The following is a 16,841-nucleotide window of genomic DNA, read 5'->3' on the forward strand; positions in this document are numbered from 1 at the left end:
GCAGAGGGAGAGGGAGAAGCAGGCTCCTCACTGAGCAAGGAGCCCAACACGGGGCTCGATCCCAGGACCCTGGGATCATGACCTAAGCTGAAGGCAGATGCTTAACCAATTGAGCCACCCAGGCATCCTGCCATCATCCAGAAGTTTTGAAGGGGATCTCTGGGTACAGGCGTCACATCTAATGGTAACCCTCCAGGAAAGTAACAGGCTAGGTGATAGTTTCTGCCATACAAATATTTGAGGGTGCATTATTTGCATTTTTTGGGATCGAATAACCTGTTCATAGATAAAGAAACTACAAATGTGACTAAGCCTATCATCTGAGCCTTCCTGAAAACTCCTACCGAGTTTTCCACAGGATGGTTTTAGTAACTGTGTTAATTTCAAATATAACCAAAAGGACCAGCCCAGCTACACCGTCTGCTGCAGGTTTCCCGGCTAACCGTAGAAATGCACCAACCCACTGTTCTGGTTCCTGTGTCATAAGCTCATAGGGTACTCTGTACTTCTCCTTCATAGCATTTTACAATTGTCATGACAAAACTCATTATACACTTTGTTACTAATGTCTGTCTCCCATGTGAAAGTTCCAGAAAGGCAAGGCTCTCACTGTATCCTCAGTATCTGTGCCTTTCCACAGCAGGTGTGAGGCAGGGGGAGGTATTTACGGAATAAAATAATACTCAGCTACACAGCCACTATATTACCCAAAGTGAAGCCATCTAGGAAGAGTAAGTATAGACAGCAATGTGGAGAAATGAGAATGATCATACACTGCATGTGTAAAATGGGACAAGCACTTTGGGGATTTGAAATTTTCTGATAAGCATACCATAGGACCTAAAAAATATAGAGAAAAAATATATATAGATAGATTTATGTACACTTGATTGCATGCATTGGAATGTTCACAGCAGCATTGCTCATAGTTGCGCCAAACTGGAAACAACCAAATATCCACCAACAGTGAAATAAACTAGTGAACTGTCACGTATTCACGCATGGAATACTATACGGCAATGAAAAAGAATGAAAGCATCATGCAACAACACAAATGAATCTCACAAGGGATACTCAACAAAAAAGCAAAACCAAAACACAGTACACAGAGGAATACACATTGTATTATTTCATTCATATAAAGACAAAAGACAAGCCAAACTGAACGATGTGTTTTAGGGATACAAAAATAAGTTGCAAAATCTACCAAACAGTCAAAGAACAGACAGATTGCTATTAGTTGGACTGGATAGTAACATGGAAGAGGCAAGCGAAAGGGCAGAAAATCCGGTAAGAAGTTACTGCAGTTTAGCAGAGATTGCCAGTCAGGAGCTGAGGGGCGCCCTGAGCCAGGGTGTGAGCAGTGGGAACTGAGAGAAGTAGAGGATGAAAAAGAGATACGACAGACAGAACTTGGTGACAGAACAGATGCAAGAGGAAGATGAGGATGGTGCCAGGAATACTCCCTTATTAAAAAGAGGGAAGAAAGAAAAAAAAAAAAAGACTATAAATCTGCAAATTATAATATTTACAATATGGCCCTGATTTTGATGTTTAAAAGGGAATTAAGTTATTCTAAAAATACATTCGGTAGCAAGAAGAATAAAAAACTGCAATGGATTTAAAACATCTGAAATGTTAAAAATTACGAGTTTATCACAAAACAATAACACAAAAGAAGGAAAAGGAGATGAAGTATTCCATAAGTTCCAGCAATGTTGGGAAAGTGGTAAAAAATTAACTAAGGCAAAGATGTATATTGCAGTCTCCAGAGTAACCTCTAAGAGAATTTGAAACTAACAATACAGTAGATGCAAAATATTAAAAAATTATTTCATTGGGGCGCCTGGGTGGCACAGCGGTTAAGCGTCTGCCTTCGGCTCAGGGCGTGATCCCGGCGTTCTGGGATCGAGCCCCACATCAGGCTCCTCCGCTAGGAGCCTGCTTCTTCCTCTCCCACTCCCCCTGCTTGTGTTCCCTCTCTCGCTGGCTGTCTCTATCTCTGTCGAATGAATAAATAAATAAAATCTTAAAAAAAAAAAATTATTTCATTGATACAAAAGAAGGCAAGAAAGAAAAAAGAATAGAAAATAGGGTTAAATAAAGACAGAGTAGGATGGCAGAAACATACTGCCATTTTACTGTACCTGTTAACAACACAGGATGCTTCCAGAATGTGGGAAATTCTACAGGACAAACATGATTTCTTCAATAACGAAATTGCAAGGAAAAAAGGAAGGGAGGGGGAGCAGTGGGTGGTAACTTATAGACTGAGACATAGCTGGTTAAAGGCAGTCTGTGGATGATGTTTAGATCCTTACGTGAATTAACCAACTGCTAAAAAAAAATACGACATAATCAGAGAAACCTGAACACTAAGTGAATAATGATTTAAAGGAATTATTTTTAGGTGTGATAATGGTACTGTACTTTTGTTTAAAAAAAAAAAGATGTCCTACCTTTTAGAGATATGTAACAAAGTGATGAAGAAACTATAAATGAAATGATAAATTATCTGAGATTTGCTTAAAAATGACCAGGTTGGCAAGGGTGGGGGAGAAGGCATGAAACAAGAAATGATCGAGATGGGCCGACGTGTTAACAAGCATAGTAATACCCATATGGGATTTACTCTACTCTTCTACTTCTGTATTCATTCGGATTTTACCGGAATATAAAATATAAAGGGACAGAAGGAGAAAGGGAGGGAGGAAAGATCTCTAGATAGAAAAGTATGTGTAGAGAATGTTTTGGCAGGATATATTTCAAAATGTTCAAGTGGTTCTCTCTGGGCAAATGTGATCACAATTTTTAGAAAATGTTTCAAATTTATCATCTCTGGGTGGGGAGATCACTGGTAACTTTTACTCTCTTTTTCTCTTTTTGCTTAGCTATATTTTCTAGTTGTTTCTACAATGAACAAATCAGAATGTTGATTTGAAAACTGTTTAAAAGGACAGGAGAAAGACTGCCAAAAAACAAAGAGCCTCCCACTTATATCCACATCTTAATCATTTCTGGGTCCTAGTTCCTTTGCAAAAACTAATGAGAGGTACTCGCTCTCTCTTCCAGAAAAATGCACAATCCTACAGAATTTTTCCTATGATGTAAAGAAACTCTGAGACTGCTAATGAACTCAGAGATTTGCTATGTTGTTAGTAGTTATAGTAAACAGTAATAGCTGACATTTATTGCATATTTGCTACGTGCCAAGCACGGCTCTGTGTGCTTTCCAACTGTTAACTCATTTCATCCTCCCAAACGACTCTATGACATAGGTGCTCTCATCGATCCAATTTACAGATGAGGAGAGTGAAGACAGAGAGGTTGAATAATATGCCCAGTCACCCATAACTAAGGCACAGGAGAACCGGCATACAAACTCAGCAGCCTGGCTCTAAAGCTGGGCTTTTTTTTTTTTCTTTTTTTAATAAAGATTTTATTTATTTGACAGAGAGAGAGAGAGACAGCCAGCAAGAGAGGGAACACAAGCAGGGGGAGTGGGAGAGGAAGAAGAAGGCTCCCAGCGGAGAAGCCTGATGTGGGGCTCCATCCCAGAACGCCAGGATCACGCCCTGAGCCAAAGGCAGACGCTTAACGACTGAGCCACCCAGACGCCCCTAAAGCTGGGCTTTTAAGCACCAAATTATGAGGCCACTCACAGAGTTAAATCAAATATACCAAGCAAACGCGACATCCTGAGTCATGCTCCAGAGACCACGTCTTCGAATTCAACTATAGTAAGTGCCTACCGTGTGCCAGACTCATCCAAACACATGAGCCCGCCCAGCCCTGGCAACAGCACCGTAAGGGACTCGCCAAACGCCCAGCTAACTGCAGTGGAATCAAAAGCCAAGCCCGACTTCCAACTTCAAGTTCACCAACCCACAGCTGATTCCTTTAAGTTGGGGAGACGGTCTATTCTACGTCTCGCATGAGCAAAATCCAAGACAACTGGTGGAGTCCAGTTTAACAGTTCAATTTGTGGACCTTCAAATTTGCCCATGACTCAAAGCAATCCAGTTTTTGAGACTTTCCCCTCATCTGTCTGCTTTAGCCAGCAGAGACACCTTGGATGGAGACATGCTTCCAAAAGTTTGCCCCTGGGGCTCCTATACATCAACAGAATCATCCGCATATACCGCGGACGACTGCTGGGCGCTGCAGACCACAGCACACTCATGCAAAACAGAGCCTGTACAAGTACGCACAAGCAAATCACACGAAAGCCCTCTCAGTGCTTACAGTTTCACAGTTCAAGCATCGAGTTTCATTGGTCAGCGTTCCCTGAAAAATCTCATGGACCCAGGTGAGTTCTGGTTTGTTATTCTCTGCAGGTTCATTCATGTTGCCATTTTTTAATTTTCCGTTTTGTTTTTCCTGTTTCTTTTCTTCCTGCAGGATGTCCGCAATAGTGTTTAGCAAATAATTTAAAAACTCGTGAGCATCCTGCTGCATGTAGTTATCAAAGAGATCTGGAAAAGAGAAGGTCATTATTTCAACCTCTGGTTCTTGAAAAGCAAAGTAAATGCTGAATTCTACGTGCCCACTTCAATTTTTATATTGAAATGTCAAGTGGACAGGTAGCACAGATGATACTCATCTCTATTTTGCAACTTTAATGGGTACACTGTAGAAGAATTTTTGTTCATTATCCTTTTCTCTACCACTCACCAAGAACTACACTTACCCTATCTCCCTAAAGTCATCACGTATATAAAATGCAACCAAAATTTTTATTTATCCTACAGAACACCCCAGAAATGATTTCACGGGTTCGCTGATAAAATATCAATATTTAATATGACGTGACTGCCAACGATCAATTATTCATTCTGCAATTTATCTAGAGCAACTGGGGTCTCTTCCCAAAGATCATATTAAACCCCGGACCAGACTGGAAGCAGTTTAGATGAAACACACCTGGGAGATGGGGGATACGTGTATCTATCTGATGGTGTTCTGAAACCAAATACAAACGACTCCAGAAGCCTACTGCTGTTCCCTGCCATAAGGACAAACCATCAAGAGATGCGTGCAGCTGTGAAACGTCATTATTAATCATGTTCGCCACGAGGCTCGGGAGCGCTCTGCTTCCCGCTCACATTATTTTTATTCTGGTACGTATAAACTACAACAACTTTAAAAGACAGCAATCAAATTAAATGAGACTTTATAAAACAAACATCTGATTAACTGTGCAAGTCTGCTGGAGTAAGGCGGAAATCTAGGATAAACACAAGTTGCCATATCAACTACTTCTAGTCGTAGAAATTACCAACGCAAAGCTTCTGGAATAACTGAGTCTCTACTACCACTTTTCCCGAAAAAGAAGATAGGAAAACCAGAAATGGAAAAAAAAAAAAAATCAGGTGACAGCAGGGCATTTTTATAATATAAAGATATCAATTTAATATCTTTCAATGGTCATAGGCAAAAGTCAGAGGTATTACTTTTAAAACAGCAAAGGCTCTGATTAGAGAATATACATTTACTTTAATCACTTATGACAAGTTTGTAAGAGTACTATTTTATTCCATTATTGCACCAACCTATTTATTCCAATCAGCGTTCTGCTTAGAAGGCTGCCTTGGGCAATTTCTCTCGCGCAAAGGTCCTACCCAGAAAAAACTCCTCCCAATGTGGGGCAAATAAAAGACCATTCCAAAATGGAATGATAAATCTGAATTGATAAGCATGTTTTTTACCCAGCTTTATTTTATGTTTACGAGGTGGGAAAGGAGAATTACAATTTCTTTTTAAAAAAAGTGATTTTCGAGTAGTTGGCCAAACTCTTTACCCTTTTTAAAAAAAAAAAAAAAAAAAGGAAGAGGGGAGAGTCATGTGGAGCAGCCGCGGAACTATGCATTCTTACTTCAGACCCTTACACACATTGCTCACCGTTCTCCTTTCTCAGCCGCGAAATGAACTTCTTTGGTGGGATCACGCCAACCTTCTTCTTCTGTGTGGCGATGCTGTGGAAGAGGTCTGCCAGGCACGTCAGTAAGTTTTCCTTCTTTTTTTGCTGGGCCTTGTATGCCAGCACATTCTCCCGGAACGGCCGGCAGAAGTACAAGGCCTGAAGCACGGAGTTACAGTAGCACGTATTTCCGAACTGCCAAAGGACAACAGGGATGTTTCAGCTCGTGGTCCGGAGACGTCCAGCCCCCAGGAACCGGCCCAGATTTCCCAGTAGCAGCACCCCGCCATGTTAGAGACTAGTAAACCACTTGCAACGCCAGGGACTATCTGAGCAACAGGGAAATGAATACAAGTTTACATCAGCCTGGGGCCTCTCCGGCCCAATAAAAGTCCCTAAAATGATAAGCACTGAGCCTTGATTTAAAAAAAAAAAATCTAAGGAGACCTTCTGGTGGTTAAAAAAGAGAGAGAAAGGAGAAAAATGGACATAATATGGCGACCCAGGAAAGTAGCTGTCTAAGAGAGGTCACAATGCAACACATGGAAACTCCTACAACAGAAAATAAAAATCCAAATCAGAAAGAAATCCAGGAACCAGGAACCACTTGCCTTAACTACACGGGAACTTGTTTTAGTTTTTCTCTTTCGAGATTAGCTAGTGCCCCTGCGCGTTGCTTCAGAACGCATGTCCTCACTTTCTCCAGGGCAACGGAGGCAAAGAGATGCCCCCCCGAGGTCATCCCACCGGCTTCTTCCCCTCAAACTCCTCAGTCACCCTCCATCTCGTTTCTGCCAAGATGGCAAGCGTCCCAACACAACAGCGCTCAGTTCCTGGTCTCCTACATAATCCCATTAGGGCCCACACCATATTTTGTTCCTCTCAAAAACCATGGATACTCAGATTATGATGAAAGAGATGTCATCATCTCACTGGTTTCCAACCAACTGTGACACCAACTCTGGGGAAGAACACAGCTGCGACGATCCCTATCCCTTTAGAATTTTCCACACACACGAAAATGAAAAGGAAAAAATTTAAAGAAATCACAAGATTAATAACATAGCTTTCAAAATGCTGTGTAAGATTAAAATAGAACCTGAACATCTTCTCAAGACTGGGTGTTGGCTTGTGTGTCATTTTCCCAAGAGTGAGACAGATGCTCCGCCATACTTAATGTGACATTTCTACGCATGCTAAGACAGAACATTTCCTATTTTTACATATTTTAATCTACTTTGACACAATTATGTAATAGGAGACAAACCTCTTTTTAAAGAGAAGCTGGAACTTTCATGAATTACCATTGGAAGTGAACATAAATGAAGCTATTAATAAATTTAATCTCACAATGCTTCCACAAACTAGGAAATAGCCTTAATTCTTTTTTCTCCCCATTTGTATTTTCCCTAGCTCAAGCAGAATTTCTCACAACTTGAGTGACTATCTTCATAGAGCTAAGCAGAGACCTGTGCATAATGGCTAAAAAAACTATTAAAATTAGAAGTCAGTATTTTGCCAACACAATGCCCTATATTCTAGTACTTTAGACTTCCTTCTTAAAGCCTTTTCCCTTGGACTCAGTGTCTCCACCTTTACCTAGACACCCTTTAGTAATGCCTGGCCTCGATCCAGGGAGTGACTCCTGGGAAAGAAAAGGAACCAACATTCACTGAGTGTCCACAGTGTGCTTCAGCCTCACGTCAGGATCTTCAACAGGAGCTCTCACGGATCCTTCACTATAACCCAAGAGATAGATGTCGTACGGTCTCCATTTTACAGATGGGGAAACGAAGGCTCAGTGAGGCCAAGTGACTTGCTCCAGATTACACACAGCTAGTAAACAGCACGGGCACAATTCAGACTTAGGTCTGCATTACTTTAAGGCCAATGTTTTTTCCATTAGCCACAAGTGGCATTCACTCGCTGCGAATATTTTTCTAGCTTCCCCAGTGGAAATTACTCCCTGTTACACTTGGGTACGGACAGATTCTGCTCAGAGCAGTTATTCCAGAAAACCCGGTACTTATGAGTTAACACCTGATGCGTGGAAAACCTTCGTGCCAGAGGGAAAGGATCAGGTGAGGAAGAAAGCGCGCAACAGTACTGGATAATACTTCCTTACTACTTAGTCATAGCCAACTTACCAAGGAAGCAGAGCCTGCTTAGTGTGGCCATACACAGGGGAGCCACTGCTGAGCACAGATAAAATGAGGCCAAGGAATTCTGAGATACACTGGTCCTGGTTTTCCCCCCACAACCCACCCGTTTTAAGCACCACTGTCAAGTTATATTGTTAAAGAGTTGCTGGTGATGAGCTGGTAACACTGTTGAAGTGTACTGGTTGTACTGATGCATACTGAAACAAAGAATGCCCAAGGAGCTCGTCCAGATGATACAAGCAGATCTGGCCATAAAGTCTAATAAAACTGCTCCAAAAGTTATATATACAAAGGATATCTCATAAGCAGAGAGGGGCAAGTGAGAATCCGACCCAACAATGCAGTAATTAAATCCTTTTTTCTGGGACAACTGACGCTTTTAAAAACTGGACTAAACTTCTCCCTCCCCAACATTTGCCATTCCTAGGAACTAAGGCACGTGAACAATTACTTAAAAATCGGTAATAAGGAAAACTGTCATGGAGTTGCTTCAAGTATTCTAAAACATTCGATAAAAATAATACATTTTTGAATACTTACGTTGACCAATCCAAAGTAGTGTTCATTGATTGGAAACTGCTCTGGACCAATGTCTTTTTCCAGAGCAGAGGCATTGGTGCCCTAAAAGAGAAAAATAAAAGTTCTGTTGTAGGTGAAATGGACAACAGACTCTTAGGAGAGTCCACTATTGATCCCCCCGGTCCTCATGGTGGTTGGTGATGTTCGTGCTAGGAAAAAGGTGTCAGAAGTAAATCAGTAACTGAGTTAATAATGTCAGCCTTATTCTTCTCCTCATCCACCTTAATCATCCCTTCAAACCTGTTCTACTTGGCTTCGATTATCTTCTACTAGGAAAGCTGGTTTGAGATACGCAAATAAGCAAACTATCATTAAGAACTTGTGAATAAAACATGTTTAAGCTCGGCAGATTTTGTAACACTTAGTGGTATAAAGATTCATGCCCCCACTCTCTAAGTCAATTTTCTCATCTGATGAAGATTTCTTGTGTACCCACTATGTGCCAGGCACCGTTCTAGGCACGACACTGTAACAGTGAATGAAACAGACAAGGAAGCCCACTCTCATGGAGCTCACAATGCGGCAGATGAAGATGGCTGGAAAGAAAAAGCAAATACGCCAGACAGTACACTGGAAAGTGGTAAGTGCAGCGACGAAAAATAAAGTAGGAAATGAGGGTGTGGACCTCAGGGAGAAGGGGTGGAGGAGAGGCATGGGCGGGCTGGAGAGTAGATAGTTAAAGCTTTAAATGGGATAGTCAGAGAAAAGCCTACCCGGGAAAGTGAAATGTCCAAGGAATATTGTGAATGAGGGAGCAATACGCTTTAAAACCCAACACTTCCCAAATGCATCAAATTGGTAAGTCATGTGAGGCCAAGTTTAATGCTCCAACAAGATGGGGGAAGTTACTGGGTAGTCCCACTACGTGCCGGGGACTGCACTGTTTATTCTCACAACAATCCTACAGGTAAGTACAATTATAATCCCCATTTAACAAACAGGAACATAAGGTTTACGACAGTTAAAAATTTGCCCAAGAACCACAGTCAGTAAGTGGCAGAGCTAGGACTTAAACCCAGGAGTCACAGTTGGGAGCGCACGATCTTAACAAATGCTATGCACAGCAACCGTATCGAATAAACCGCTAAAGGCCAAGTGGCCACAGCAATACTATACCGATCACCACTGCTCCCCAAAGGCCCAGACAAGTCTGCTGGGATGAGGAAAAGTGACCAAAGTTCAGTCCAACAAGGTCAGCAGTTTGGGCAGGGGGGAGGTCAGGCTCCACATCAACCCATGGCTCTGCCACCATTCCACAGCCTTCTCACATCCTCAGGCTATCACAGAAGACCCAGTTCACAGAATCTCAAAGATGAGGGGACAGGTATTATAGAAAGGAAGAGACACCACTATGTTTTATAAAATATAAATCTGTTGCTGCTACTTATTCTTTTTTTTTTTTTTTTTTAAAGATTTTATTTATTTATTTGACAGAGATAGAGACAGCCAGCGAGAGAGGGAACACAAGCAGGGGGAATGGGAGAGGAAGAAGCAGGCTCTTAGAGGAGGAGCCTGATGTGGGGCTCGATCCCAGAACGCCGGGATCACGCCCTGAGCCGAAGGCAGACGCTTAACCGCTGTGCCACCCAGGCGCCCCGCTGCTACTTATTCTTGATTCGTATAACTGGCATCTCCTCTCACAGGAAGAGAGGGCCGAGAACCAGTCAAAATGGTCACTTGTCAACAAGAAAATGTTAAATACAAAATGACCCAATTTTAAGTAAACAGAACCACAGCAGAAATGGCAGTTCCATCCCCTTGTCATAATATCCTGCTTTCCCGTGTCTTCTACGCCCATTAGACGGCCCACCAAGCTGAACTCCTTTTCCTGTCGTCTGAGACTTTGAGTCCAGTGGTCACCTGTGCGTTCGACAGTTTCACTATCTTTTCGTGTGTGTGTGTGGTTTTCATCAACAATAACGCAACCCCATACACAACACTGAATCTTTTAAATAATACTTACCATATTATAGCAGGATTTTATGGTATAGACACAAATCACTAAAATCTTTCAAAAAAGCTACATCTCAATCATCAATCAATATAAATAATGCATATTAAATACACCCACAGCCATATCTGAAGCAACATTAGAATATATGGCTTAGAGCCCAGGAGGAATGTCAGATATAAAAGTATAGCACATGGAGACAGAGCTCATTAAATCTCTCTTTATGAGGTAGCCATATATTCAAGTTAATCCATGATTTTTGCTATTCAGGAATTCTTGGATCGAGTCTGCTTTTTTCTACCTATCTGAATACGTTCCCACTGGAGGGGGAGTTGGGGACGTGATTACTCATATGAAAGGCAATGTTTAAGAGAAATAACCTGTTCAAAACACCTGCCCTTCTGAGGCCCACGTCTAGCAGTGCTTGCAAGGCCCTTCCTGTCTCCTCTTCTTGGCTGCCCTCCACTCACAGAAGTCCTACCTTTATTCCCCATCTCCTGCCATCATCTGGGGTGGTCTCCATCCCCATGTGGAAGAGCAGTCCCACAGCCTGCTCTCTCAGTAGCTGGATGTCCTATTTTCCAGCTGTCTTTTACTCCACTCCACTCTAGTGCCTCACTCCCAAAGACGTACTCTGCATCTGGTACTGCCCTGAAGTCGATCCAGGCTCAGCCCTGCCTGATGGATTCCTGAAGCATCCCAACACCCCAGCTCCATTCACTCCCCAGAACCTCTCACTCCTTTCTTATTCAGCTTAAGAGTCCAGGGATCATGATTTCCGCTGCTCTTACAAACAACCCTAACCTTGTCCTTTGGGCACACCACCTAGCAAAAAACCAACCCAGTAGGAACCAAATTGTCCACTTTCTCTGAACATATACACCCACACAGATGTGCAATGCTAAATGGAAGTCACACAACCAAGTGGACTGGATTCACCCGAATTCACCGAAGTAGACCTGAATGTGTCCTGCTCCCGACAATGTCTCTCCAGGGCACTCATGCACTCATTCTCCATGCCATGATGACTATTTCCAACTTCCCCGGAGCTCATCAAAACTTCCAGTCCCCTAGATCTCCTTTGTGTCTCTCACTGGCATCTGACTCAAAAGGGAAAAATTTTTTTTTAATTGAATGAAATTAAACCAGCAGAGAAGAACTCCCTTCATTTCACTCCCAAACCTTCCAACCTATGTCCCTCTGTTAAGGAGACCCCTCTCTCGTCCAAACCGATCTCTCCTCTATGGTTAGATCCTTCCCATCAGAATTGAACGTACCTGTCGTGAAGGCTTGTGGCAGGTGCTGACACCATGTCATTTCTGCCCAGTGCTCTGACTGTCAAAGTGAAGAATTTAGCATGCCTTAGTGCCCCTCCCACTAAAAATACATATGTGCACACTCTCCCACACCTCTCCCCCAGTGACCTCCCCCAGTGTCACCGTCCCATCATAGCTCAACTTCTTTAAAGAACTCTCTACTCTGAAACAACTACATGTGAGTCAGATAACTTCTAAACTTTGTTTTAAATAATCCAGTGGTGAGGGGCACCTGGGTGACTCGGTTAAGTATCTGCCTTTGGCTCAGGTCATAACCCCAGGGTCCTAGGATCGAGCCCTGCTCAGCGGGGAGCCTGCTTCTCCCTCTCCCTCTGCCACTCCACCCTGCTTGTGCTCTCTCTTGTGTGCCTGCACGCTCTCTCAATCAAATAAATAAATAAATATCTTTAAAAAAAATAATCCAGTGGTGAGTTGGGGAGAAGTGAGGACACAATTGCGTTGTTGAAGCTGAATGCTTGGTACATGGGGCTCCTTAAACCATTCTGTTTACATTTTAACACGTACGTGTAGAGGCAGGGTAATGGTCCTCCAAAGATGTCCATGTTCTAATCTCCAGAATTTGGGGATTACCTTGCATGGCAAAGGGAGATTCAGGTTGTAGATGGGATTAATTTGCCAATCAGCCGAGCTTAAAATAGGGGGACTGTTCCGGGTTCTCTTGGTGGGTCCAATGTTATCACAAGCATCCTTAAAAGTGGGAGACAGAAGCAGAATGACAGATCAGAGTGATGACGTGTGTGAAGGACGTACCCGGCCTTTGCCAATTTCGAAGATGAAGGAAAGGGGTCAGGAGCCAAGGAACACAGGCAACCTCTAGAAACTGGAAAAGGCAAGACAGTCTCTGCTAGAGCGTCCAGGAAGAACACAGCCCTGTACTGCCTTCATGTTAGCTCAGGGAGGCCCATTTCAGATCTCTGACCTCCAGAACTGTAAAATGATAAATCTGGATGGGTAAGGCACAGAGTGAATGGTAACATGTTATAGCAGCAATAGGAAACTAATACAATTTGCTAGAGATTGTCCATGACACTCTGTAAGACTTGTCTCTCTTTCTTCACCTTCACATCTCTCACCTGAATTCTACCCCCACTTCATCCCTGATGTGCTCCAAACACTGCCAACTCCAGGGGGCACCTTGAGCTGCTGGCCTTCTCCAGGCACTGAGGCCCTCATCCCTCTTCTCCATGCTTCTCTAGGGTCCAGGCAATAACCACTCATGGGGCCTCAAGCAGCAGCTACCATTTCCAACTTCATCTTCATCCCAGAAAACTTACTTCTGAGCTCATTCAGACTGGATGAGTATTAACATGGCTTCTCTCACAGGCCCCCAAAACCAGTCTATTCCAAACTAGAGCATTCCCTTCTCCTTCCCCCCAAATCCAACCTTTTCCTGGTGTTTCCCCACAGAGTAAATGACAATGCTGCCTCCTTCCTGGCCAACACTAGATCTAGCTTGGGGGTCCTGCCCAACCCACCCACCACCATGTCTTTGGGTTCACTCTCCTTCAATCTCTCAGGGCCATTCGCTTCTCTTTAATCTCCTGTCACCACCAGCAAGGCCAGGCCACTGGCATCTCTCACCTGAATTATGACAGCCTCCTAAGTGGCCTCTAAAACCCATATGCCCACCTCTAACCCCACGTCAACATGTCAGCACAAGTCAGCTGTCAACATGGCAGCACAAATATTCTTTGTAAATACAAATCTACTCTAAAACCACCAGCGACTCCCCCTGCTGTCTCCATAGTCACCTCTTGCCACCCACTGCTTGGCCTGTCACAGCGGCCTTCGTGCCATTCCTCACACACCCAGGCACACCTCAAATTCCATCCCACCCACTACCTGAAGGCTCTCCCCCAGCTTCTTCACCTAGCTGTACCCCATCATCCTTCTCAGCGAATTCCTCACTGACCACCCTGAGGCTCCGGGCGTGCCTGTCACAGAAAGAATAATGGCCCCTCAAAGATGTCCGCACCCTAATCCCTGGAGCCTGTGAATCTCTGACCTTACATGGCAAACAGGACTGTGCAGGTACGATTAATTTAAGGATCTTGAGATGGGGAGATGACACTGGATTATCTGGGTGGGCCCGGTGTAACCACAAGGGTCCACAGGGGAAGGAGGCAAGAAGCAGGAGTCAGTGAGGAGACGGGCCAACAGAAGCAGAGTTCCAAGGGGATGTGAAGGTGGAGGAAGGGCCCTGGGCTGTGGAATGTAGGCAGCCTCCAGAAACTGGAAAAGGCAAGGGAATGCATTCTCCCCTAGAGCCTCTGGAAGGTGTGCAGCCTAGCTGACACCTTGATTTTAGGACTTCTGACATCTGGAGCTCTAAGAGAATGAATGTGTCATTGGAAGCTACTAAGTATGTGGTTATGTTTTTACAGCAGCAATAGGAAACTTCACCCACACAACCCCCGCCTCCCACCCAGGGCACTTGTACGGCATCCATACCTAGCTGCAAGGGAGCCTGGCAAGTGCGGTCTTCACCCGAGCAGCTATGACTACCGAACATTAGAAATGGAAAATGGAGGGGCGCCTGGGTGACTCAGTCAGTTAAGCATCTGCCTTTGGCTCAGGTCATGATCCCAGAGACCTGGGATCGAGCCTCCTCCCCTGCTCGACGGGGAGTCTGCTTCTCCCTCTCCCTTTGCCATTCCCCCTGCTGTTCTCTGTGTGTGTGTGTGTGTGTGTGTGTCAAACAAATAAATAAAATCTTTAAAAGAATAGAAATGGAAAATGGATATTGAGAGAACAACCAGCAGTCAATGTCTCAGAGGGTCCTCATGGCAAGGTTTGTAACAGAAAAAAAGTTAGAAACAACTTGAATTGGTTAAAACGTTATAGTAATCCATATGATGGAATACCATGCAGCTATTTAAAAAAGTAAAGTTGCGGGGAGCCTGGGTGGCTCAGTTGGTTAAGTGTCCAACTCTTGCTTTCAGTTCAGGTTGTGATCTTGAGGTTGTGGGATCAAGCCCCACGTCGGGCTCTGCCCTGAGCTCATAATCTGCTTCAGATTCTCTCTCTCCCTGTCTCTGCCCCCCTCCTGCTCCCTCATGCGTGCTCACAAATAAATAAATCTTTAAAAAAAAAATAGTAAAGTTGCCACACAGGTACTGCTATGAAAATCTGTCCAAGATACAGTAATAAGTTAAAACATGTGAGAGAATGACAGTGCGTAGGCCAATACTGGAAATGTCATTCATTAATCAACAGACAGTGAGCCCTGCTTTGTGCCCAGCACTTGACCCTGGGACCCACGTGGGAACACAGCAGACCAGGCCTGCCTGCATTCACTGCCTCCCTGCTCACGGAAGCCCCTTCAAGAATCCCAGAGAAATTATTAACACTATCACCAGGGTCTAGAAGTGGGGCTGGGAGATGAGGAGGTCACCAAGGGGCTTCTCATCTTCTCTTCCCAACATTTATGTGTTTTACTCTGAGCATATATTATTTTTGTCATATAAAAAGTTTAGTAAAAATTAGCCAACTAATATCCTGCAGACCAGTTATCTAAAGCCCACAGCATGTAATTCAGACTGTATTTGGCCATTTTCTTCCTCCCAGTAGGACTTTGCCTTTGGTTCTGGTCACTCCCCTCTCTTGGCCTTGGTTTCCTGGCTGCGAGGGGAGGGTAGCTGGTATCCAGCCAACCTACTGCTCGCAGGGGGCGGGGAGAATGAAGCAAAACCCAGAATGTCATCAGCACGATGTAAATTGCAAGGTACACTACAAACCCGAGAGCCTACACTTCTGCTCGCCCCCCGCACAGAAGCACAAAAGGCGAAGTGGAGGGCACAGAGCATAACTGCTCCATGACCAGATGCTGAACAAAAAACTCCTCTGTGGTGGTAAATCACAGGGTCTGGAGGTATAGAAACACAGAGATCTTATTTCCATCAGTAAAAAATTTGGTAACCTTTGAAAAACAATGTGCCACGCTTTATTAAAAATAGAATCTGGGCTGGGACAAGTTCCAACAAGAAGACTGTAATGTTAGCTCTTCAAAGCCCTTCTGAGAGCAATTCTGTGACTGCCGAGGGGGGCTACAAAATCACCAAATAAACAACAACAACCGGGAATGATGAATCATAAATGCCTCTGATGGATAGAAAAAGGCAGTTCTTTTTAAAGCGATTTTAAAAGCAGTTTATAAGGAAAGCATATTAGAATTTCTTCCATGGGGGGATAAAAAGGACGTAGAATCTTGCTCAAGAGGATGATATAATCAGAACAACAGCACTGCAAGGTCTATAAAAGCCGATGAGAATATTGCCATAATATGGAAGTCCCTGCAGAGACCAGGAAGCGTCCCTGGAGATCCGCTAGACCCATTTCACAGACAAAAAACACCAAGGCCCAGAGAAGTAAGCCTCCTTGCCCAAGATAACCTCAGGACAGCCCATTTTTTCGCATCCTAGGAGAGGCAGCCTCTCTTTCGAGTTTGTACAAAGAAGGGACACACACAAAAAAGGCCGAAAACGACATGTAAGGATTCCTAAGTACACAGAGAACGGGTCATTAGTTATAAACCAGGAATTAAAATATATGACAGGCGAAGTGAATGTTGTTGCTGAAAACACATTTTTAGGTCTACGTTCAAAAGCCCATTCTACTTATCAAGTTAAGTTTTCAAAGTACAAACATACATAAAGACCTAGCTTTCACAAGGACTACTATTCCCTGGCTTCTGATGATTCAAGGTCATTCCTACAGCCTTACAGAGAGAGTGAAACACAAATGAGGAGATGCAGCCCAAGATCTCAGGATGAGTCAGGAGCCACCTGCCAGAATTCAAGGATGGTTGAGGAGGAGTTACGGCCACCCATCCCCCAGCTGTAATTAGTGATGATAACAACAATAGATAACACAAGTCATCCTTACTGCGTCCA

At 43.7% G+C, this 16,841-nt stretch overlaps 1 protein-coding gene across 3 annotated transcripts in view; it reads right to left on the minus strand.

The window, feature by feature from the left end:
- USP46 (ubiquitin specific peptidase 46) overlaps window positions 1-16,841 on the minus strand; it is a 158,491-nt gene that overhangs the window by 126,123 nt on the left and 15,527 nt on the right. For all 3 annotated transcript variants that reach the window (XM_044387728.3, XM_057309647.1, XM_026508877.4), the window contains exons 2-4: window positions 8,623-8,703; window positions 5,902-6,115; window positions 4,246-4,475 (exon numbers count right to left, since the gene is read on the minus strand). In XM_044387728.3, coding sequence (XP_044243663.1) covers window positions 4,246-4,475; window positions 5,902-6,115; window positions 8,623-8,703 — 525 coding nt within the window. The remainder of the gene's footprint in view (window positions 1-4,245; window positions 4,476-5,901; window positions 6,116-8,622; window positions 8,704-16,841) is intronic.

The sequence above is a fragment of the Ursus arctos genome, unplaced genomic scaffold, assembly GCF_023065955.2.
Source record: "Ursus arctos isolate Adak ecotype North America unplaced genomic scaffold, UrsArc2.0 scaffold_9, whole genome shotgun sequence".
NCBI lineage: Eukaryota > Metazoa > Chordata > Mammalia > Carnivora > Ursidae > Ursus > Ursus arctos.